The following is a 25,674-nucleotide window of genomic DNA, read 5'->3' on the forward strand; positions in this document are numbered from 1 at the left end:
GGTAAGATGCTGCCCAGGGCCTCAGGAGTCCTAAGTGGAGGCTGGCCCAAGGCCCCCTGTTCCCAACTGCGGGATGTATGGCCTCACATTTGAGATGAAACCCAATCAGTAAAGTGGGGGGCACGTCTGGGATTACCTACGACGTTTTAAAACAAGTACATGAACAAACAAAAAGACTGAGAAAAGAGGTATCGTACACACACGGGACTTGGATTTCTCCCACACGGGGACTGCCGTGAAGGACAGCACATTTTCACTCTCAAGTGTTGACCAATGTCGTGTTGCACTGCAACGATATTCTCTAGACTCTCGTGAGTTCCAGTTTTGTTTTGTGAAGGTTGACTTCCTCAGAAGGCTTTTGAAATCCAGCCCTTAACCATGGCTTGCCAGATCCCAGATCTGGAGGAAAAAGGGCATCTCAATCACATGAGCTCAACAACGGAGGGCAGGCCTCTTGGAGGGGCTCGGCGCACGGCGGGAGGGGGGTGATGAAGAGCCCACTATGGCTCCCATCGCTTTAACTGTCCCTGGGAAGTAAGTGAACTAGCTCCTGGAGCTGCCACAACAAAGTACCGTAAACTGAGGGGCATTTGATGGGATGAGCACTGGGTGTTATTCTATATGTTGGCAAATTGAACACCAATAAAAAATAAATTCATAAAAAAATAAATAAAAATAAAAATAAAAAACTGAGTGGCTCTAAGCAACAGAAACATATTCTCTCAGATTTCTGCAAAGAAGTCGGCCATCGAGGTGTCAGCAGGGCCATGTTCCCTCTGAGACTCTGGGTGGACTTTTTTCCTGCCTCTCTTCAGCTTCTGGTGGCGGCTGTTCAGTGCCTGACATTCCTTGGCTCACAGCTCCATCACCCCATCTCTGCTTCTGTTGTCACCTGGCCTCTTTTCCTCATGTCTTCACACTGTCTTCTTATAAGGACACCCCCTATTCCAATATGACCTCATCCTCAATGATCCCAATTCCAAATAAGGTCACATTCTGAGGTCCTGGGGCTTGGGAGTTCAATGTATCTTTCTGGGGGATGCAATTCAACCCGTAACAGTATGATTCTTCCTTTCAAATTCTTTAAGAAAAAGAACAGGCTGCTTGTGAATGTCACCCTGTCACACAGCAGTGGGGCAGCTGTCACTCACCATATAAGATTTTATTTATTCATTCAAGAGAGAGCGCAGGAGCTCGAGCAGGGGGAGGGGCAGAGGGAGGAGGACAGACAGACTTCCCACTGGGCTGGATCCCAGGATCCTGAGACCACAACCTAAGCCTAAGTCAGACGTTCAACCAACTGAGCCACCCAGGTGCACCATGTAACAATTTCTTAAAAACAAAAGGGAGATGGGTAGATATCTGGAATAGTTTGCTAGAGCTGTGATAACAAAGGGCCACAACTTGGTGGCATCCAAAATAGAAATGTACTGTCTCACAATCCCAAAGCCCAGAAGTCTAAAATCAAATGGTCATGGGCAGCCCCAGTAGCTCACAGTTTAGCGCTGCCTTTGGCCCCTGGAGACCCAGCATGGAGTCCCAAATCGGCTCCCTGCATGGAGCCTGCTTCTCCCTCTGCCTATGTCTCTGCCTCTCTCTGTGTGTGTCTGTCATGAATAAATAAAATCTTTAAAAAAAAAAAAAAAGAAGAAAGAAAGAAAATAAAATCAAACGGCCAGCAGGTGGTTGGTTCCTTCTGAGGGCTGCAAGCAAAGGTCTGTCCCAGACACCTCTCCTTGGCTTTAAATGGCCATCTTCTCTCTCTGCTATTTGATACGGATAATATCTCACACTCAATGTCTTCAGTAGCCAAACTGTGGAAGGAGCCACGATGTCCTTTGACAGATGAATGGATAAAGAAGATGTGGTTTATGTATATAAGATGGAATATTACTCAGCCATCAGAAAGGATGAATACCCATCACTTACTTCGACGCAGATGGAACCGGAGGGTCTTATGCTGCATGAAATAACGCAATCAGAGAAAGACAATTATCACATGGTGGAATGTAAGAAATAGTGAAAGGGACCATAAGGGAAGGGGAAGAAACTAAATGGGGAAAAGTCAGAGAGGGAGACAAACCATGAGAGACTCCTAACTCTGGGAAACACATAAAGGACTGTAGAAGGAGGGGTGGGTGGGGGAGGGGTAACTGGGTGATGGGCCTTAAGGAGGGCACATGATGAGATGAGCAGTGGACATTACACTATATGTTGGCAAACTGAGTTTAAATAAAATATAAAAAAAGAAAAATCTCACACTCCAGTTCTGTGCCCTCATCTCTGCTTGCCCGAGAGCACAAACCTTACAAGAAAACATTACATGCGGCACCACCTACAGGCAGAAGAGGAGAAGGATGATAAAAAGGAAGCGTTTCCATGTCCCCTGCTACTTTCCTCCACCTTTGTATTTCTCGGGTGTTCCTTATTCCAAACTTGCCCTCTGAAGCCTCTCATGGGTTTCCGCCATCACACCAGAGTGGTGAAAGTCGCATTCAAGAAATGGTTGGAAACAGTAAAAGCAAACAAAATTCAAGTTCCAGTTTTGCACTTTCCAGTCTCTGAACCTGGAAATCCATTAAAATCTTATCACTTGACAAGATGCTTGAATACATCCCCATCTCTTCACCCCCACCTTCACGTGCACGCACAGGAGGGCACACACACAGGACCTAAGGTTGGAAAATCTGTACACGCCTGATCAAAGACATCAACCCATCTCATTTTTCAAAGATGACGACCACCTTGTGACACGGAACTCAAACCTCCAAGACCTCTCCCCCATGTGGTCAGGACACAGATGGCAGCTACAATCCAACACCAAGCTGGAAGGAGATCCCAAGGCTCATGATTCCAGGCCACGTGTGAGTTCTGGAAAGTTGGGACGGCTGCTTTATTATTACAGCGTGTGGCAGTAATTACAGTACACACAGTCTCTTCCTGCAGAGACTCCCGGCACTAACGGCCACCTCAGAAATCATCTACATAGAAGAACATTATTGATGTTTCTCAGGGTTTTTTTTAAAAAAGCAGGTTAGTAGTGGTAACATACAGGAGAATCCTATTCAGCACAGTAACACAGACACAGGTAGAGAAAGCCTGTGGTCTCTGGTGGAGGAAGGTGCTGGGCACTCATTCTCTAGGGCAACAGGCCAGCTCTGGTAATCTCTCTGGGTTCAGGTTCCTCATCTGGAAGTAACAACAGTCCCTTCCACATAAGGCTTGTGACAGTCAAATGAGTTAATGCAACGTAATATGCCTGGGACAGGGCAATCCAGAGGAAGCTCTCAAATTATCTCTGCATTCATGGGGCTTCCATATTTTTCTAAAACATCTCTATTCTTGGGGCACCTGGGTGGCTCAGTGGTTGAGCACCTGTCCTTGGCTCAGGTCATAATCCTGGGGTCCTCGGATCGAGACCCACATCAGTCTCCCTGGGTGGAGCCTGCTTCTCCCTCTGCCTGTGTCTCTGCCTCTCTCTCTGTGTGTGTCTCTCATGAATAAATAAATAAATAAAACCCTTAAAACAAAAAAAAAATTCTATTCCTTTTTCTACCAAAAAAAGCGTTATTTGGACAAAATGATCATTTAGGGCATTCTATCAACCAAAAGCAGAAACTCACAAACTATCCCAAAATGAGCCTCTTCTTTCAAAACTCTAAGGAGGAGGTTCTCCAGATTCACAAGGTGGAATATTTAATGACTCAACCTGAGTGGGAATTTATTCTAGTCCATTAATAGATAATTTCACAAAAAATCAGAAGTATGACTTGTAAATAGCGCTATGGGAAAACATTTAAACTCCTTAGACAATAAAAAAATAAAAATTAAAATATGTAACTTTTCTATTAAATTAGCCAAAAAAAATATTTTTTAAGATATTAACCAATGCTGCCAAGACTAAAATAAAACCAGAATTCTCACACGTTGCCCGTGAGGGAGCCCAGGGTATGAACCGTTAGCAAAACAAGTGAGCATTGGTTTCAAGAACTGTAACAGGCTCCTGTCCTTTGACCCAGTAATTTCACTTCTGAGAACCCAGTCTAAGAAAATCTCTCAAAACAGGGGAAAAGTCATGTCCACCCTCATGTTCACAACATTGAACACTATTTCTAACCCTGGAAAACTGGAAACAACATAAATGCCAAATTATGAGTAAATAAACTATATTATATCATGTGAATGGACTGTTTTCCTCTAAGTATTAAAACTGATGGAGAAATATGAAAGAAAATACATTAAAATGTTAAAAGGTGGGACGCCTGGGAGGCTCAGAGGTTGGGCGTCTGCCTTCAGCTCAGGTCATGATCCCGGGGTTCCAGGATCGAGTCCCGCATCGGGCTCCCTGCACGGAGCCTGCTTCTCCCTCTGCCTGTGTCTCTGTCTCTCTCTCTGTGTCTCTCATGAATGAACAAATAAAATCTTTAATAAATAAATAAATAAAATGTTAAAGGTCAAAATGTTACTGGGGAAAAAAATCAAAATATAAAATTGCATACCTACAGTGATCACAGCTGGGAAAAACCCTGAATAAAAGCTTCTAAGATGCCGGACAGCTGGGTGGCTCAGCAGCTGAACGTCAGCCTTTGGCTCAGAGAGTGATCCTGGGGTCCTGGAATCGAGTCCCATACCAGGCTCCCTGCAGGGAGCCTGCTTCTCCCTCTGCCTGTGTGTCTGCCTCTCTCTGACTCTCATGAATAAATAAATAAAATTAAAAAAAAAAAGCTTCTAAGATTCTAATAGTGATTCCGTTAGAGTTCAGACGTTCAGACTTTAGGTGCTATGCTGCTAAGGTCCCTTCCTGTTCCCCTAATATTTACAGTATGTGATTTTTATTATGTTTATGATAAAAATAATGAAAATACTTCCTCTGCTATGGAGACAGAATAGCTTCTAACTCATCACATCCCAACACGACACAGCTCTCCGGCCTCTTCTCTCACCCTTTGGAAAGCACAAGAATTCCCCTTTCTTAAGTCTGCTATCCTCTAAAGGCCGAAGTCATTTCATGGGATCCTTGAGGCAATCACCTCTCTGCAGAGGACATCAGTCACCTTCACTCTCCTCCCCGTAAGGACCACATTGTTCCAAAGAATCCCAGAACCAAAGAATCAAAGGAAGGACAGAGAGGAGGACTGAGTTCTACGGCAGCTGCTCTCAAAGTGCCCTGGAAAAGACGGTGCGGTTGGCACCCTGAAGACCTCAGCCCAGTCCAGCCTGGCTCTGGCTGAAACCATCGTGTCAACTGCTCCCTGGGTATGGGGACGTTCCTTCACTGACCCCAAGCATTCAAACACCCCACCACAGGGCAACGGTTAGGGCACCCCGCACCAACTTGATGGGACAGTAGGCAACCTCACCAAACAACAATCCTGAAGGCTAAATGTGGTCATGTGATGGGGCCCCTGGTTGGCTCAGTGGTGGAGCATCTGCCTTCGGCTCAGGGTGTGATCCTGGAGACCCGGCATCGAGTCCCACATCAGGCTCCCTGCAGGGAGCCTGCTTCTCCCTCTGCCTGTGTCTCTGCCTCAATTTGTGTGCCTCTCATGAATAAATAAGTAAAATCTTTTTAAAAAATTAAATTAAAAAATTAAATAAAAATGGTCATGTGGCAAAGGGCCTCTAATGTCAAGTCGAAAAAAGCAGGTGACTCCATGACACGTCACCATGATGACACCTGTATAAAACAGTTTGTACAGACTGACCGGTAACCGCTGATGTTTAGGATACCCAGACACTAAATAAAAAAAAAAAAAATGGGATCCCTGGGTGGCGCAGCGGTTTGGCGAGACCCAGGATCGAATCCCACGTCGGGCTCCCGGTGCATGGAGCCTGCTTCTCCCTCTGCCTATGTCTCTGCCTCTCTCTCTCTCTCGCTCTCTGTATGACTATCATAAATTAAAAAAAAAAAAAAAAAAGGATACCCAGACACCGTGCCATGTGTTCCACATGCATTTAACCTCCACAGCAAGGCTGACCAGGGCCTAGTATTTCTCGTTCAATCCTCTTGGGGCTCAAGCCTAGGACATCCTACTAATTTCCCTCTGATTGAGCAGCAGCGATTGAGCAGCAGCATGTGATCAGGGCAGACAGGTGGGAGGGAGGGCTGGGACGGGGGACACTCTGTCCCCAGTGCTCATATCCTCAACCCCCAGACTGGGAAGAAATACGCAAGAAATTCCAAAATGCAAGTAGAATTTGTTTTAGAAAAACAAATTTTCTTTTCCCTTCCCTCTCTTACCTAAACTTTTTAATGCTCTGTTCTCAATGATTTAAAGACAAAAAGAAAAAAAGAGAAAGGCAACAGAAGAGGGGTTCTTTAATGTGTGTGTTTGTGTGTACGGTTTTTTAAACTATGTTTTGATCAAAACACTAAATAAATGCCAATCAAGCCTTTAATATGCTTGGGGGTTCAGGGAAGGAAATGAGGAAAAGAGACAGAGAACATCCAACACAAGCCTGTTCCAAACCAAACCAAACAGTGCCAGGCAGCTGCCTAAATCATCTTTTTTTTTTTTTTAATATTCTCTTTCTATCACCTTTTCCAATTTGTGCATAAATTCTGAAATCATGGAATTAGACGTGATACAAGACACAGAATGTCACAGAATATCCTAACATCACACAGCTGCTATTGACAAAGCTGAGAATAAAACTTATATCTCACGTCCAAACCCCGTATGCTTTCATAAACTGACCCTGGGCTGAATACTCCCGGCTTAGCTAAAGAAAATCTGCATTTACTACAGTTCATATATACACACTGTATTCCAAAAATGGACATTCTATATATTTGTGGATTGTTTAATGACACTCAAAACTGGACAGATTAGAGAGTTCACGTGCACGATCTCACTGTATACCTTATGTTTCTATCAATTTTGAAGACCTAGACACAGAGAAAGCTAAAATAGACATTAATACTTTTTTAAAAAATTCTGCAAAAATAAAAATGAATTATGTATACTGGTCTGTTTGTTAAAAAAAAAAGTCACAAACAATAAACAAAATGAATATTCCCCACAAAAAAAAAAAAAAGAATTCCTAATCCATTCCCCTCCCAAACGTTCCCTGAAGAGCAGGGATAGGCAAGCAGCGCTATCGGACCCCAGGGCCAGACAAGGGGCTGGTCTCTGGGTGGGCAGCAGGCCCAAGGGAGCACATCATGAGGGAGGGAGGGGTGGCTGGCTCAAGAGGTGGGCTCCAACCCAGTTCCCCTTCCCGTGCGTCAACAGACCGGGCCTCAAATCCCCGTCCCAGCAACGTTAAAGTTCAAATTATCATCTCCTCAGCCATTTCCTCAGCTGGCTTCCAGAAAGAGAGCAGATTCAGAGCCAGAACACACAGTTCTCCTGTCAGTGAGGCCCTGTGGCCCGGTGCCCGAAGCTCACGGATGAGCCAAGAACCAGTGTCCAGCTGTGTGGTCCCTGGGCAGTTGACCCCCTGGGGAACCCAGGGCCCAGCACGCCTCAGGTGCGCTTCCCGCCTGCCAGGGTGCTGTGGCCAAGCTCACCCTGCAGCACCTCACTCTACGGGGCAGGGAGCGTGGTCACCCGCCACCCCAGACGCCCTCACTCACATCCGCTGCTGCTTTTCTCGTAGATCGCCACAGACTCAAATCTCATGCATATTTTGGGGGCAGAGAATAGGAAAGAGGCTGAAGGAGGAGGTGGGGTGGGGAGGATAAAAAAGAACGCAGCTCCTGGTGGTGCCCATGCGAAGGGGGTGCCCAGGCCATCTCAGCAGACAAAAGGGCAGGTGCAAGCAAATTACGATCTCCACACTACCAGCTCTGTGCGGGATACTTGGCAGGATGCTACACCTTATTTCATTGTTAAGAACATTTCACAATGTACAAGATGTGAAAGACAGTTCCCAGCCCAGGCCTTGGGGTCAGGCAGCCCTGAGTGCAAATCCAGATCTGCTCCTTGCTGGTCGGGAGCCACGGAGGCTGCATCGCCTCTGGGAGTCTCAGAGTCCGCATATATAAAGCAAAAGCAAAGACAGTGCCCCAGGGTGGAGGGGGCCTCTGTTCTCCCACAGCTGAGGCTCCGTCCCCACCAGGACTCCAGGCTCCGCACTGACCGTGCTGCCCCGGGCACAGCTGCAGAGTGGATGGGCCAGGACTGTGGGCCAGACTGTGAACCCACCAGCTCGCGGCACGTGGAGTGCGCAGGGTCGGAGCCAGAGTGGGCCCTCGTCCCCAGGACCTCCCCCGCCCCCACCCCGGCAAAGGGCCAGCCACTCACGGCACTCCTTCTCATCACTCTTGTCGAAGCAGTCAGGCAGCCCATCACACTGCCAGGCGCCGGGGATGCACCGCCCGTTGCCGCACATGAAGTTGCCTGGAATGTTGCACTCGTTGGTGAAGTTGTTCCCAGGGAGCAGCTGGCTCTCTGCAGGAGAGAGGGGACGGGGGGATCAGACAGGCAGACACGGCAAGGAGCCGCGTCCGCACCGCTGCATGGGCTCTGGTTCGAAACGGGTCACGTGTGCGAGACATCCCGTAGGCGACCTGACTTCCCTGGCCCTCAGTTTCCTCATCTGCAAAATGGACTGATACTCCGCCCCACACCACCCCAGAGACTCGAAGAGAACTAGATGGAAAAATATGGGGAAAGCCTGTAGCAGGTGCTCAGCACACAACAGGTGCTCGCCGACTTCCTTCTTTCTCTGTCGGAAAGCTCGGTCGTAAAACCCAAACATTCTTTCCAGGCCTTTAACAGTGGCTCAACACGAAGGTTCCAGGATAGGAGTGAGCACTGGGCTCCCACCTGCCTCCAAGAGCAGGAACTGCGGGCTCCTTTCAGGCCTCAGACTCCGGGGCCCTACAACCACCGAACACTTGAACTCAGGCCTTCTAGCCCCCACAGCGGGAGAGGGTGGAGAGCACCCAGGTCACTGAACGATTTGCCCAGAGTTCCTGGTAGTTTAGAGCCAAGCCCCAAGGTTTAAATCTACACCACTGAGCACAGTCACCAAACGCCAAGGCCCTGCCAAGATGGGCCAAGTGTCAGGCTGGAAAGCAAACAGGGAAGGCCAGGGCACATGGGCAGGGGTGCTGAATTCATCCACCAATGGACCCCGGGACAGATTTTCAAGGGAGTCAAAATCTGATGAATCTCATCAGTGTGAGCCAGTGGGGTCAACGGCCAGGAGACAAGGAACCACCTGGAGGTAGAGTTGTCTTAGGGGAAAAGGAAAGAAAAAGACCGGGACCTCCTCGGGTTCCTCTTGAATCTCCAATAAGCATTTACTGAATTTTCATGACCAGACACCTGCGCAGGTCCTCACCATGCAGAGTGCAAAGCTGGGGCTCCCCCCTTCAGGCTGGGAAGGCACAGGTGCAGAGAAAGAGGGGGTGCCCACATCTGCCCGAGAGCTAGGAGCAGGGCTGGGCCCAGGATCGTCACCAAAGAGAAGCATCTCATTCCAGACCCCCCGATGTGACCTCCGTACCATACCACTAGCCTTTACTTGGCTTCTTGTGTTTACCTGGAACGCCCTTCAACCTGTGAGTCTCCCACTAATTAACCCCTAGGCACCCTTTCTCATGCAATTTGTTACTCTATGAACTGCTCTCCTACTTCTCCAAGCAGAAACGAGCCCTGCCTCTGTTGTGTGGCTGGAGTACCACCGAGGCGATATAAAAAAATATTTTATAACCGGAACAAGTAAGCATCAACAGATGGGAATGGACACAGTCACAGGCAAGCAGTACGTCAGCTGTGGACATTCCTCGTAGCCACCCCCGCTGCCCCGCCCCCTGCACTCAATTAATAATGTACATGCATGTCTCTCTACTGAAAATGAGCTTTTGCAGTTCACTGAAGATTCTAGAACAGCAGCTATACATGAGGAGGGGGCCTCACTCTGCCCCAACTATCCACACGGGAACCCGAAACACCTCCCTGACCCCTCCTCACTCCATCACCCCCTATGGAGGGCCAATCCCCGAGCCCCGCACATAAACCTCAGTGCCACCCGGCTTGCCTCCAGCCTGAGCGACCACCATCCCGTACCAGCACGCGCCCCGGTCAGTCTCCCAGCTTGGCCTCCCTGCCTCCCCCCACGGCCAGCAAGCCCTTGCTAAAGAGAAAATCCATCATGACACTTTCTCACTTTAAAAAGCTACTGAATGGGGATGCCTGGGTGGCTGAGCGGTTTGGCGCCTGCATTCAGCCCAGGGCCTGATCCTGGAGACTCGCAATCGGGTCCCACGTCGGGCTCCCTGCATGGAGCCTGCTTCTCCCTCTGCCTGTGTCTCTGCCTCTCTCTGTGCCTCTCATGAATAAATAAATAAAATCTAAAAATCTAAAAAAAAAAAAAAAAGCTATTGAATGGCTCCCTAACATTCTTAGGATAAAGTAAAAATTCCAGGCATTAAGAAAGGGTTCCAGGAAAAAGGTGGCATTTGCAGTGGAGGGTGACAGACACAGAGATGAAACAGAGGGCCCCTCGGGCCCGAAGAAAGAGCCCAGGACGGCTCAGCGCAGGACACTGGCCGGTGTGGAACACAAACCCCACAGCTCTGATTGCCAGGGGCTGCAGGCAGACCGTGCCACTATTTCCCTCTACTCCCCTGAGGCGCTCCGTCCACTGGGCCCACACTCAGGATCAGATTCCCTCTCAAGACCCCAAAAAACAGGGCAGCCTGGGTGGCTCAGCGGTTTAGCGCCGCCTTCAGTCCAGGGCCTGACCCCGGAGACCTGGGATCGAGTCCCATGTTGGGCTCCCTGCGTGGAGCCTGCTTCTCCCTCCTCCTGTGTCTCTGCCTCTCTCTCTCTCTCTCTCTCTCTCTCTCTCTCTCTCAATAAGTAAGTAAGTAAGTAAATAAATAAATAAATAAATAAATAAATAAATAAATAAATAAATGGAAAACATTAAAAAAAAAAAAAAGACCCCAAAGAACCACCACTAGTCCTGGGAAAAGCGTGAGACCAGTTCACCACCTTCAGGCAAGGGCAATCTCAGGAGAAGGGGAATCACAGGAGGGGAGCCCAGAAGGCCGGCGGGGCACGGGGTGCGGGGTGCCAGCCAGACACGGAATGCACACCCCAGAACGCGCACCGTCCCCCTGCTTCCTAATGACCCCCGGCTTCAGCTGCAAGCTGCCGGTCCGTGTGCTTTGGAAACCCCCTGCGCTGGCCCAGAGAGTTGGCTCTGGGGAGGCAGGTCCCCCGGAGGATCGCTGCATCTGCGGAGTCCCGCTGATACCCAGATTTCCGGGGGCAGAAAACTGGCCAGATTAGGTGCCAAGGTGCTTGTTGTGAGAGTCACCACCAGGCCGGCGTGGGACGCGGCCTTGACAAACAGAAGGCCGTGGAGCGGACACCCGGGTCGGGCTGTGATACGCGGGCGGTCCTGGCAGCCGCGGGCTTGGGGGGCTTCGGCAGCAGGACGGGGGTCCCCGGGCCGGGGAAGGCCCACGCACAGCTATGCCCTTTGCAAGCTTCTGAGCAACACGTGCCCGGGGCCCCGCGCCGGGGCCTTCAGGGTGGCGATGGTATCACCAAACTCCAAAGCACGAGGAGGAACCAAGGCCGAGAAGCTAAATCCTGTTGGCTCTGAACTCAAAAATCTTCCTCAAACCCATCCCAAGTGCTTTATTAAACTGGCACCGCCCTGTGCGACCCGCCACGACTTCCTGTCCCCTTTAGACCAGTGGTTCTCAACAGGGGATAATTTGCCCCCACCACCCCTCGGGGGACACGTGGAGGTGTCCGGAGACGTTTTTGGTTGTGGCGTCTAGTGAACCGAGGCCAGGACTGCTGCCCATCTGCAATGCACACAGCTGCCCCTCACTACAAAGAATCAGCCGGCCCGAAATGTCTATAGCGCCGAGGCCGAGAAATCCTTGAGAAAGTCTGAGAAAACCAACCCTCCCACTTTCTCTTCTCATGCCCCCCAGTTCTTTCTCCTGCGAGCACACTGAGATCTTGAAATGCCACCGATGATGTCTTGGTACCTTCCCTAACAAGCCTAAAACCTGTGCCATGGTTTACAAGGCCAGTCATGACCCGCCCCGCCTACCACTGCCACCTCATTTCCTCAACATCAGCGTCCTCTCTGTACTGAGGACTCCAGCATTGCTACCTGCTGACTCCGATTCTTCCGTCCACCTTTCACCTGGCGGTAGAGGATGAACTGTGTTCCCCCCCCCCATTCAATAGGTTCAAGTGCCAGTTAGTCCCCTAGTACCTCAGAATGGGATTGTATTCAGAGACAGGGTCTTTAAAGAGGTGATTGATATAAAGTGAGGTCCTTGGGACAGGCCCTGACCCCATATGACTGGTCTGCTTATAAGAAAAGGATAGACACAGGGGCCCCTGGGTGGCTCAGCGGTTTAGCGCCTGCCTTCAGCCCAGGGCATGATCCCAGGTCCCGGGATCAAGTCCCACGTCGGGGTCCCTGCAGGGAGCCTGCTTCTCTCTCTGCCTGTGTCTCTGCCTCTCTCTGTGTCCCTAGTGAATAAATAAATAAAATCATAAAAAAAAAAAAAAAGAGGATAGATACATGCCCAGAGACCACAGGAGGACACGGAGAAGATGGCCATCTATCTGCAAGCCAAGGAGAGAAGCCTCAGGAGAAACCAGCCCTACCCCAACCTTGAGCTCAGACTTACAGCCTCCAGACCTGCGAGGAAACAAATCTCTGTGGTTTGAGCCAGCCAGGCTGCGGTGCTTTATCCGGGCGGTGGAAGCAAACTCATGGATCTGGCTCATCTTCTCACTCGTCCTTCAGCCCTCGGCTTGATATCACTTACAGCTGGGGCCTCTGCATGGACACCCCATCTAAAGTGGGTCCCCCTGGCTTTTCACTCTGACAGTGTCCTGTGTTGTCCTTTATCCCATCTGTGCTCACTGCTGCGTCTCTACTCCCTCCCCACGGGCTGCACGCTACCGAAGGCAGAGGGGCACCATTTCACTCAGCACATCCCTGGCACCAGGCGCCCGGTGGGTCCCCAGGAGATGTTTGTGGGTGCTCTTAGAGGAAAACCAAGCATTCAGCTATGATTTATTCCCATCCCTCATACTCTTCCTTGCAAAGTTCCATCCACTTCCTGCCTCATCCCCAAGAAAGGGAGTGGGGACCTGTACATACATAGTTAAAAATAAGGGACATGGGGGTGTCTGGACAGGTGCACGTAAATTACTACCCCATCTGCTTTAAAAGAGGTAAGAAATCTTTTCAGCCCGACATTAGGACTTTCTAGTGGCTGAAATATTTATCCCATCTCAGTGTCGTGGGACAAATTTAGAATCCAAAAAAGACAAGCATTAGCACAAAGTTGGCTAGCTGGGGTTTCTCCTTCTCCCTTTTCTTTTTTTCATTAAGCTGAAAAATGAAAGAGTTGCCCATTTTCACTGCAGCACATCACTTACTTAAAATAACTACACCATCTGCACCAAGAATGAACAAAAAAAAAAAATTCCGAGTTCTCCCCCAATGGGCAAAGGCAAACAGCCTGCTGCAGCAGCTTCTTCCAAAACTTCTGGCACCCACAAATCTGTATCTGATGAGGGGGCCGAGACTGGAGGAACCACAAAAAGTCAGCTGCTGCATCACCCAAACTCTCCTTCTGGAATGTGCACTGGTAGTGATACTGACTTTTCCAGCAGAGCAATGGGAGAGGTCTTCTCCCCGGGACCCTCCTCATCACGATGCGGTCCCCAATTGATCATCTGCAAACCATCGACAGGCTCTGCTTTCCCGTTTCTGTCCGGTTGCCTTTGTCTTGATCCTTCCAGCTCCTGGCAATCCGGGCTTTGGGCTCAAGAAACAGCGTGGCGGGATCCCTGGGTGGCGCAGCAGTTTGGCGCCTGCCTTTGGCCCGGGGCACGATCCTGGAGACCCGGGATCGAATCCCACATCGGGCTCCCGGTGCATGGAGCCTGCTTCTCCCTCTGCCTGTGTCTCTGCCTCTCTCTCTCTCTCTCTCTCTCTGTGTGTGTGTGTGTGTGTATGACTATCATAAATTAAAAAAAAAAAATTTAAAAAAAAAAAAGAAAAGAAACAGCGTGGCAAGACACACGACACACACGTACAGACAACTTTGCTTTCTGTTTTTCAGCTTGCAAACAGAGCTTCCCTAAAGCCCCCCCACCCCCACCCCCAGACAATGAACACACCTCTTCCCACTGCCTGGTGCCAACAGACATAATGCTACGAGGCCACTGGAAGCCACCATCTGGTGTGGCTCCCTTCGTCGACACACACGTCCATTCCATGCGCTGGTGACATGCAAAGCACCAAGCAACTGGCCTGCGATGATTTGTTGGTAAACACGCCTGGAAAATCCCCGAAGGTCCCCTGGACTCCACACTGCTCCACGTGGTGGCTTCAGCGTCAGAGGGACCCAGAGACATCTGTCCCAAGCACAGCCTGGAGCTTTGCCGCAGGGAAGGTTCTGGCTCCCAGCAACAGGGAGCAGGCACAGGGAGGTGTCTGAGCCTCTAGTTCCAAGTGTCTGTGCGCAGCCGGGTCTCCGGCTCTGTCTACGACTCCGGCTCTGCACACGACTCTGCCCCTGAGAACATTCCAGAAGCCCCAAACTCTGTTTACCCATCTGCTCAAGGAAGATACAAGCCCCGGGCAACTGGTGAGAAGGTATAAAATACCTTCCGGGTTGAGCCCAGGACTGCAGCTCCTTGCAGATCTCACACTGACACGGATTCCACATTTACACGTACAATGCATCCTATTTGCACGGACACTGAAGGAAGGCCGGGTGAAACTTCGCCGCAGGGACAAGTGACGGATGGAGGGAGAGAGCAGTGAGTGAGCTTAGCTCTCTGCCCGGCATCTGCACTTGACACAGGCTTCTTGTTTGCTTTTCGCGTGAAATGCAAAAAACAGCAACCACGACTAGGTGATAAATGCTTTGTTTCCTTCCTAAAATGAGTTAGCAAAGAGAGCTAATGGCCAGTATCGATGGGGCAAGCAAAGAGAGAGTGAAGAGGTCTGGGAAAAAGACAGCTCCTCACCAGGAAATAGCTTTATAAATTATTTTTGTCCCGTATTTATAGCCTCATTAAGGGTCTGAAGCTGTTACTTACATTTTTTAGTTATGCTTCATTGCATTTCATGAGGAAAATTATGTAGGAACGGCGTGAACATCGTGGGGATTTGCAGAGCCTTCAGGACGCAGCCCCTGCAAGGTCCACTGTCCACAGCTCGCTGGGGCTGGATGGCAATGCTAGGGGGTGGTGTTCCTCGTGATGCTGATCCTCAGAGGTGGGCATGGACCCCCTGCACCCCCTGCCCCCTAGCCCTCCTCTGCCCCCCTAAGCGGCCTGGCCCGTAAGAAACCGATTATTACTGACTTTTCCCTAGGGAAGATCTAACATCTACTGCAGCTCTCAATGCGTGGAGCAGTATGACGTAAGTTCTTCCTATTGCTTTACAACAGCCCTACGAAATCGGCAGATAAGGACCCAGAGAGACCGAAGAAGCAACCTGCCCAAAGCCACACAGCTAGCACAGGGGCCTGTAAACTCTGTAGGCCAGGCTGTGCGGGACAGGAGGCCTACTTAAAGACATACAGGTACTTACAGAAAAGGAGAGGGAAAACTATTCCACAAAATTTGCATTAGTGAAATTCAAAAAAGTGGTAATAATTGAGAGCAATTTTCCATAGTACAAGACCTACTAATGAGAAGAACTGAATTTGGGGTGGTGGGGGGCAGGTCACCTCATTCCTGATGAGTGTTCCCTCTCATCAAAATCCACTATGTTTGTTTTTTTTCCATAGTTGAAAAATGTTAAAACCATTCCTAGCTCCGGGACTGCAACAGGCTGGCTCTGACCTGTGGGCCACAGTTAGCAGACTCCTGGGCCAGAAGACGATACGTCTATTCAAAATAAGAAAAGGACCCGAAGGGCCCCATCCAAAGACACTTCCTCTGTGTCCCGTGTCCTCACCACACTCTGAAATGAGCCCCGTGCTGCTCCCCACAACCAGGAAGGCTCGGACCATGGCTAGCCTGCTCCCCCCACCTCTCTGCACCCCCGGGTGTGTAGCAAAGCAGGCATGATGCATCCAGACCCTTCCAAATCTGACACTCTCAAGTTCTGACTTTAAACCCTACTTGAACCCATCTGTATTTCCAAACTACAATGGGGAAATGAGACTGGGTCTCTGCAGACCACTCGTGGGCCTGCAGGAGGAAAGGTGCACAAGTGAAGGACCACCAGATGAACCCTGACGCACACGGGCGTCCTGGCCAAGGGCCGGCTGCACGTCAGGCCCAGGGAGTCAGGCCCCGGCTGAGAAAGTCTTCTGCCTTTTTAGCTTCAATCAGCAGCAGCAGCAGGAAGTGCAAGTCAGCCAGGGAAGCTACAGTGAAGGACGAGATGGGGGACAGCTTTCTGGCCAATTTTATCAGGCTTGTAGATAAGCCGGGCTTACGAGAGGGCCAATCAACCCTGCACTTAAGCAGCTCTCAGAAAGAGTCACAGAGTCCAGAAGAAGGATCCTGCTCTGGCCCCACGTTTAGCTCCGCAGAGAGATGCCCAGGCAAGGGAAGTGCGAAAAATGTCAAACCAAACCAAGGAATCAGGCCGGAAAAGCAAAATGAGCTTCGCTTAGGTCGAAAACAGTATCTTTATGAGCTCGGGATAAGATAGGATTTCTGAAGTAAGACTCACAACACACAGATCATAAAGGCTGATAAATACAACCAGGCTAAAGCGTCCAGCTCCTGGTCAACAAAGAATCCCACAAACACATTTAAAAGGTAAAACCACTGGCTGGAAGGCAGCCACATTTATGACCCACAAAGATCATTATCTACCTAGGATTTTCCTATAAGACTCTAAGGGAAAACACAAGCCACCCACTAGAAAACCGGACAGAGCGTACCAACAGGTACTTCCACTGATGAGAAAACTCAAATAGCCACTCAAGATATACTCAAGCTCACCTGTAATCAAGAAATAGCGAACGGAACCATAAAGTCCTCTTTCACGCCCATCAGACTTGCAAAAAAAACTCAAGTCTGACACCTTTGAGCAGCTAGTGCAGGAACCTGCGCTGCACGTGGAAGAGTCACTCAGGAGAGCAAGTTGGCAACCTCTGGTGATGCAGAAGATGCTCCGACCCTTGGACCCGCCAGCCCTCTCTCCACCCACACCCCAGGCAGAAGGGGGGAAACGCACAAGAGACAGCAGCCAGAGAACCTTCACTGTGGGTACCACCACGATATAAAATTGCACGACAAACTGAACATTCATCAAAAGGAAAACGGGGGGGGGGGGGGGCGGATCCCTGGGTGGCTCAGCGGTTTGGCGCCTGCCTTTGGCCCAGAGCGCAATCCTGGAGTCCCGGGATCGAGTCCCACGTCAGGCTCCCTGCATGGAGCCTGCTTCTCCCTCTGCCTGTGTCTCTGCCTCTGTGTGTGTGTGTGTGATGTGTGTGTGTGTGTGTCTCATGAATAAATAAATATTTTAAAAAACAAAAGGAGAATGGGAGAAAACTGGGGAAACAGTCACACCAGGGAATACTAGTAACCCCGGGCTTTCATGTAACGAACTGGGGTGGCAGGAACCCACATGGGTAAACCTCAGAAACCTACTGCTCTGTGGGGGAAAGCCAGTTGGAGAAGATCAATGAAATCAAGCTTGAAACCTATAAGACTTTAATGGGTAGATACAGATGGGAAAGTCGGTGGAGCATCTGACTCTCGATTTTGGCTCCCGTCATGATCTCAGGGTCATGGGATCGAGCCCTGTGTCGGGCTCCTGTGCTCAGCAGAGACCCTGCTTGAGATTCTCTCTCCTTCTCTCCCCTGCCCTTCCCCCACTTCGAGGGCGTGCTCTCTCTTAAAAAAAAATACATATATATATATATTTTTAATGTATAGGAAAAAAATAGCAAATTCAGGAGAGTGGTTACCCTCTGGCAAATGGGATCAGAGGGGACACAATGAACTTCAAATGTAAGCTCTCTTTCTTTAAAACAATCTGAAACAAGCATGACAGGGTATTAGAATTCAGTGGAGCCGGGTGAAAGGCCCAGGTTTTGTGTTATTCTTGGTACTTTTCTCCATCTTTCAAAAAATGTTTCATTAATAAAATTTATTACAAAGAACAAAAAATATGCTAATATTTGAGGAAAATCTTTGAAAGACATATGGAACCATTTACCACTGATATCCTAGCTTCAAAAACCCCATCAACTATAAAAGGATGAGAGATAAAAGGGGGCAAGTGTTCACAGTGGGGAAAAAAAGAGCAAATGCAAGGACATCCATCTGGGAAATTTGGTCTATTATGAGCTCTTTTCATTTTCTGAAAGGCAGCAACAGTTGCAGAGGAGCAGCAAATTGTGGAGGAAAAAAATAAACACGTCTCATAAGATAGATTTACCCACCCAACTCATTAAGCCGTGACATTCCAAAAATAAAAATAGCAAGGCCCAGCCAGAAGGTCAGATATTTTTTAAATACTAACTCCCTGAGACATCAGGGTGGGAAAAGCCACAGTAAAGCTGTCTTTCTCAGAATAGCCCACGTCAACTGCCCCCTCAGCCCTCCACGAGGGGCTGCAGGAGGCCAAGCAAGGAGGGGGCAGCTCTGACCTGGCACGCCCAGGCACAGCGGCCAGATGCCGGATTCTCTAGAGCTGTGTGACTTCAGACCAGGGAGCTACCCTCTCTGAGCTCAAATTCTCCGCTTGCAAAACTGGGGTAACCCTGCCTCCTGGGCAGGGCTGCTGAGGGAGAGACAGATTTAATACCTACACATATAATAGATAAAGGGAGGGACGCTGGGTGGCTCAGCAGTTGAGCGGCTGCCTTCAGCTCCGGGCGTGGTCTCCGGGTCCTGGGATCCAGTCCCGCATCCGGCTCCCTGCGGGGAGCCTGCTTCTCCTCCCTCTGCCTGTGTCCCTGCCTCTCTCTGTGTGTCTCTCATGAACAAATAAATAAAATCTTTTAACAAAATAGATAAAGGGATAAATTAAATACAACAGAGTAATTGCGGATGCTTGGGGTTCAATAAACAGGACTGGTACGTATCACTCGTCCCCTCCCTCCATGCATTCTCCCTCACTCTCCCCACCAAGCTGGTACCCAGACGACAGGTCCCTCTTCCCCACCTGCCTCCCCAGAAAGGGCACAGCCTGGTCAAGTGCGGCTGGCTACCTAAGAGCGCGTGTCACTTAGGCACAGAACAAGCAGACTTTGGGGACAGACCCTGGGTTCTAAGGACACAGTTAAGGAACTCGCAACGTGGCCGTGACTGTGTATTGTCTAACACACAACAGGCTCAGTCTGATAATTCCTAGGGAATGAGTAGCCCTTCTTGGGTCATCCCTAGGGATCCTTAACAGCCGCCAAACCACACACATGACTCGATCCCTCCGAACAACTGGGTTTTGATACAGGTACGTGGGATTCACCAGCAGGACCTGGAGGAGCTGCTCCATGGCCTCGACTCCTTTTCTTTTTTAAGTTTTTTTTTTTTAATTTATTTATTCATGAGAGACACAGAGAGAGAAAGAGAGGAAGAGACACAGGCAGAGGGAAAAGCAGGCTCCATGCAGGGAGCCTGATAGGGGACTCGATCCCAGGACCCCAGGATCACATCCTGGGCAGAAGGCGGCGCTAAACCGCTGAGCCACCCGGGGATCCCATACGGCCTCAGTTTCCCCAAGTGTAAAAAAAGGAACAGAGGACATCGGAGATGCTTTCAAACTCTCCACTTGCTATTCCTGCTTCGGCGGCCACGTACCCAGGCCCCACGGCAGGCCAACACTCACCATCTGCCTGTCCTAGATACATTCCTCGGCATTTAAAAATAACACCTGGGATTTACATAGAGCTCCTCCACTACGGAGCCGAGACGGCCCTGCGAGGCAGGTACTGCAGGTAGTTCCTCCTTTTTAAATACAGAGGGACTTGGGACCCAGAGATCAGCCAGACCGTCCCAAGGCAGCCCTGGAGCCGTCCAGGGAATCCGGGTGCCCAGCCTCCGGGGGACCCTGTTCTTGCCTCTGCTCAGACACCGCAGGTCCCACCCGCCTGTGCTGCTGGAGGAAGTCACCTCCAGGGCGCCCGGAGTCAGGCCTGCCTCCCGTTCCCCGGGGACCCAAGGGCCTCTCTGGTTCCCTCCGATTATCCACGATCGCCCATCACAGCTCAGCAGATGAATGGCTGTGGGGCTGATCACTTCCGATCGAGGGAGGAACTCTGCCAACGAAACCCAAAACGCCAGGCTGCCCCCACGAGCAAGGGCGGAGTGCGTATTAACTGGCGCGTCTTCTCAAATTTTCTTAAGCAGCTTAATCCATTAAACCGGTCCGGCCGGCTTTGACAATCTGCTCAGGAGGGCCCCCTCCCTCCATCACCAGGAATTAGCCGACTTCTTGAGCAAATGATGTTTGCACATCTCGCCAGTGCCAGGGTTAAAGCAGGATTTACTGCCGGCGCCCCTGCTTCTGCACGCAGGTCCCAACGGCGCGGCTTTCAGAGCTGAGCACTTGACCTTCGCGAGAGACTTGTCGGATTTGCTAAATCAAAGGGCTGACACCGTGCGGCCTAACCTGTTAGGGTTTACCAGGTTGCGGAGGGCAGCTTATGACGACGGTCCAGAAAAGAAATCGAACTGAAGATTAAGGAGGGATTGTAGAGCTTGTCTCGCTCAGGTCCGCCCGGGAGCTCACAAACTCTGATTTCTAATTCCACTCCTTCCCGGCCCAGGGAGACGGCTTAAGCCTCTTGGGCCTCAGTCTCCTCATCTATAAAACGGAGACGGACCAAATGCAACCCTGACAAGCTCCTTGGGCAACCCAGGGGCTGTCCTGTCCAGCTGGCAGCAGGGTCGCACAGGCACGGAGCCGAACACATCACAGTCCTGGGCTGTTCTCCTCACACCAGAAAACTTAAAATAATGAAGAAGTCAGTGGAAGCTTCTGGGATTCTCACACATTTTATAATAAGACAGCATGCAGACGAAGGCCGTAAGATGAACCAGAGTTCACTTGTTAAAGGTATGATTATTCACTATTAAAGAATTATTATTATATAAAGGCTAAACAGAACGCAGGCACATAATATGCCATTTGACACAGGACATACCATTCTAGAGTAGTTACAGGATTAATAATTAGAGGAAGGGTCATCTCAAGTATAAAGGGACCCACCTCAAACCATACACAATAGAATCCCATCAGGCAAGAGAGATTGGAAGAAAGCTGCTCATTAAAAAATGATAATCAGGGGGATGCCTGGGTGGCTCAGCAGTTTGGCACCTGTCTTCTGCCCAGGGCATGATCCTGGAGACCCGGGATCGAGTCCCATGTCAGGCTCCCTGCATGGAGCCTGCTTCTCCCTCTGCCTGTGTCTCTGCTTCTCTCTCATTCTCTGTGTCTCTCATGAATAAATAAAATCTTTTAAAAAATAAAATTAAAATAAAAAATGATAATCAATAAATTGAGTGTGCTCCACAGGGAGGACTCTGGCTGAGGCTATAACGGCGCTCTGCAAACAGGGGCAGCTCAGCACCGAGTCGTTGGGAAGAAGTCCAAGGCCTGAAGAACCCAAGACCACAATTAGCCTTTCAACAGGTTCATCGCCTACAGTCTGCACCATCTTCAATCCCCTGGCATCCAGCTGGGTCCCGCCTCCTTGACTTCCTTGAAATCAGTCCTCACAAAGCCATCAATGGCCTCCTAATTGCTGGAGCCACGGGCTACTCTGGATTCAATCTATACCTTATTCACCACTCTGCCACAGTGGACCAGTGGGATGGCTCCCTCCCCCTGAAACTCATTCCCTTGGCCTCCCCCACACACCTGGCCCTCTAACCATTCCCCCTCAGTCACCCGCGAGACTCCTCTCCCTCCACGCATCTCTTGAGGGTCTTCGGGGGCTCTGCCTCCCATCTGCCTGCAAGCTAGACACGTGGTCCCTGGATAAAGCTGCTCATGTGCCATTAGGTTCAGCCTCCAGCCCAGCACACTCCCCTGCAACTCCATCATCTCACAGCTGCACACGTCCATCCGTCCCCTACTGCTCAAGATGCATCCATCCCTGGCACCACCTCAACACGTCCAAAACAACTCTTGATGTTTCTTCTAAACCCACTCTTCTTGCATCACTGGCATTTTAGTTGGGAGAACCACCAACCACCCTTCACCCTTACCCCCAGCCACATCCATCAACCGGTGTTAAATATTTCCCACGCCCATCCTTCCTCATCATCTCTGCCACTCACAACCCCCCCAGTTCAAATCCTACTCTCTTGCCTGTTTGGCATTAATGGTTCCCTCCCTGGCTTTCCTGGCTCCAGTCTTGACTCCTAAAAGATATCTTTCACCAACAGTAGAGCAAACCTGACCATTGTCACTCACTGCCTCCAATCTTCTCTTGGCTCCCATCCCATTAAGGGTTAAGGCCCAAGGTCCTGGGGTCAACACAGGAGGCCTGTGTGTCTTGGCCAGTCTATCTCTCCTGGTTACTTTCTAAACTCCCAACAGACCTCCCAACATAATCTATGCAAACCTCTCTCTCTTCACTTATCACAGCGCCCCATGGTTTTCTGGGCCTGACTTCCCTGCCATGAGCAACTTCTACACCAGAGATGGGAATATGTCCTAATGCAGCCCAGAGCCAAAGACAGAATGTTTGTTGGGATGGCTAGCTGGAGGGAGGAAGGGAAGAAGGGAAAGAGGAATAAACAGTGTGGGCGGATGGAAATGTGGATGGTTGCTTCTTTGTGCTAAAATATTTTAGAAGTAGGCAGCTCGGGTGGCTCAGTGGTTTGGTGTTACCTCTGGTCCAGGGCATGATCCTGGAGACCCGGGATCAAGTCCCATGTCGGGCTCCCTGTGTGGAGCCTGCTTCTCCCTCTGCCTGTGTCTCTGCCTTTCTTTTTGTGTGTGTCTCTCATGAATAAATAAATAGAATCTTTAAAAAATAATTAATTAAATAAAATAAAATATTATGGAAGTCATTTCACCAAGCATCTTGTGGATGATTCCTGCAAGTCAGGATTATTCCTCAACCCTGTGGACATTCCACATTTGTATGCAGCCAAAGATTTATGGGACAAAAATATATTTCTTCATGCTCAGATAATAATTTGATCTAAAGTCATTTATTTGAAAAAATGAGAGTGGAGGGGAAGAACCAAAAATATTTTTTATTTATATTATTATTCTCCCTCCTGAGAGGTCCATGGACCCTGGGAGATTCTACAAAGCAATCTTCACATCTGGATTAGCTTCAGCTTAAGCCAATCATTCTTCATGAATGAATATAAAATATTCAAAGGTAGCCCGACACTTTTCGGCCAGAACCCGAGCAGGTAAGAGCCTGCCTCCAGAACTCTTCGGCACGAGGACCTTCTACATGATATGGGCTGTCAGCAAGATCATGGGGGGGGCTTCCCATGACACAAATCCAACATTCTGAGATGACCCATCCTCTCAGAGCCTGCTCGCAAGAAATGATGAATGGACACGTGTTAAGGGTGGGAAGCAGAACCAGATTCAGGTGCATCAAGTAGCTGAAAATACCCGTAAGAGTCAGCCCTCTGTTAGTGTTCCATAGTGGGTTGGAGGTGGCCTCAGTCATGCCTTAGGCCTCCACCCACACCAAGGCTGATTTCCCCTCTCCCCAGGGTAAATCCCAAACCATCAGCACCCTATACTTGGCCTTTGTTTGTTTCTGTATCCAGGGAGTAGTGACAGCTGCACCAAAGACCGTGGCATTTTGGGCTGGGACTCTGCTCCAGAAAAGGCACCAAAGCAAGCCATCTGCTAGCAGAGGCAGTGAGGGTGGCCTGGTGGAATGAAGGGGTCTACAGGGGTTTGGTCGAGGGTCTGCCTCTGTCATCAATGGCCATGGGAGCCCTAAAACCCGGGTCCCTAGCAACTCCCATTCCTGGCAGCCCGGACATCCTTTGCACAAAAAGTCCGGTCTGTTTACCAATATGAAGGTGGTGACCATCCCCAGGCTCTGGACATGAAGTAAAGAATACTAGCTCCAACATGAACCTGTGAAGAGTTTAAGAAGCTAAGAGTTTAAGAAGCAGCCCTGATCTAGAAAATGCCAGCAGAATAAAGACACATAATGAACCAGAACTGCCAACACAGCTTGAGAGACTCTCCTTGTCCCTTCTTTTGTCAATCATGTGCCTCGATGCTAAAGACATGAGAGACCATAGTTTTTCAAGAGAAATGAGGCAAGGGATCCAGCTCCTCACAGAATGTTGGCGATAATCAGCTCCGACAGGCGCCAACCCCTGCCTGGCACCACTCACTTTTCTCTACACATCACGATTCACCCCATGCTGCACAAATGATAATGCATTTACAGACAGCAGGGACTTTCCAGCCAGGAGGAAAAATTTCACCTAATTAAATAAAAACAAAACAGAAAACCAAAGCCTTCAACCAGTGCCAAAAAGAAGACCAACTACTGATCTTTTGTGGGCCTGTTAGCCAGGAATGCCAATCAAGATGATTTTCTTCCTCGATCTTTTAAAGCAATCCTCCGTGTCCCTAATTGCAACGAACTCCTTAAAAATCAGGAAGAAAACTGCAAAGAGAAATAAGGAAAGAAAATGACCGAGTATGTCGCAGAACGTAAAGACGATGCATAAGCAAAAGGAGAGTGCACAGCCTCACTGGCAGTTAAATAAATGCAAGTGGATATGCCATTTTTAAAACCAATCTGATAGGCAAAAAGTAAAAAAAAAAGGGGGGGTAATACCAAGAGCTGGCATGGATGTGAGGAAACTGGCACTCTCGTCCTACTGGTGAGAGTATAAACTGGTCCACCCTCTTGAGGCCACTTGGCAGTACCCGGCACTATTTATGGGGCTTACCTCTGGATTCCATTTCTAGGAATCCATGCTTAGGAATATATAAATGCACACAGAAACACACGGGTTTTTTTTCCCCCTCTCGGTATATACCTACTTGTAAAAGCTCAAAATGTAAAAGAACCTAAATATCGACCAAGAGGGAGATGGGTAAACATGATTGGGCATATCCGTGCTAGAACACCACAGCCTTTAGGAAGAACATCCACAACAGAATCAGAAGGGAGAAGCAAGTTGCAAAACAATATATGTAACATAAGCCATTTTTGTTGAGCTCTAGAGATGTACGTGATAATACACAGGCACCTGTATTTGGATTTATATCTGCAAGGTCCTAGAACATACAAGCTGAGGGAAGGCCCTGAAAGCTCTATTAAAAATATGAGTATGTTTTTATTGGCACCTTTTCTCTGAAATGAATTCCTTAAAATATCTCCACAGCACATATGCCTGAAGAACTTAGAAGAGTGACCAAGATGATCCGGGGTAGGGATTGTAGAGCACGGCTCATTAGCAAATCACTCACACGCACAGTTGTTGGCTTCTTTAACCTTTAAGAAGCCGAAAGGAAAAAAGTCCTCCCAGTCACCAGTTTACAACATACAAAAAAGACGAAGCATTCCCCGAAACTTAACAGAAGTTGGGCGAGAGCCCTTTTACATAATTATGAAACCAAAAGCCCCAAACGTGGGCCCAAACTAAAAAAATAAATGAATAAATAACTGAATAGGGAATCGTTCGGAGAAACCTGTGCATGGCTGTTTCTTAATGAGTTATTCTGGGAAATCACCCAAAGGCTTTTTCCCCTTCTAATCCGTTTCAGAACACAGAACACGGACACACT

At 49.4% G+C, this 25,674-nt stretch overlaps 1 protein-coding gene across 5 annotated transcripts in view; it reads right to left on the reverse strand.

Annotated features, from left to right (window-relative positions):
* LDLRAD3 (low density lipoprotein receptor class A domain containing 3) overlaps positions 1–25,674 on the reverse strand; it is a 228,242-nt gene that overhangs the window by 147,668 nt on the left and 54,900 nt on the right. For 3 of the 5 annotated variants that reach the window (XM_055301209.1, XM_055301210.1, XM_055301212.1), the window contains exon 2: positions 8,250–8,396. The exons of 1 other annotated variant lie outside the window; for it this stretch is intronic. In XM_055301209.1, the coding sequence (XP_055157184.1) occupies positions 8,250–8,396 (147 nt within the window). Of the gene's footprint in view, positions 1–8,249; positions 8,397–14,132; positions 14,157–25,674 lie in introns of those variants that run through there. One more of the 5 variants, XM_055301211.1, reaches the window with a different exon arrangement.

This window comes from Nyctereutes procyonoides, unplaced genomic scaffold, assembly GCF_905146905.1.
Source record: "Nyctereutes procyonoides isolate TBG_1078 unplaced genomic scaffold, NYPRO_anot_genome, whole genome shotgun sequence".
NCBI classification, from domain to species: Eukaryota; Metazoa; Chordata; class Mammalia; order Carnivora; family Canidae; genus Nyctereutes; species Nyctereutes procyonoides.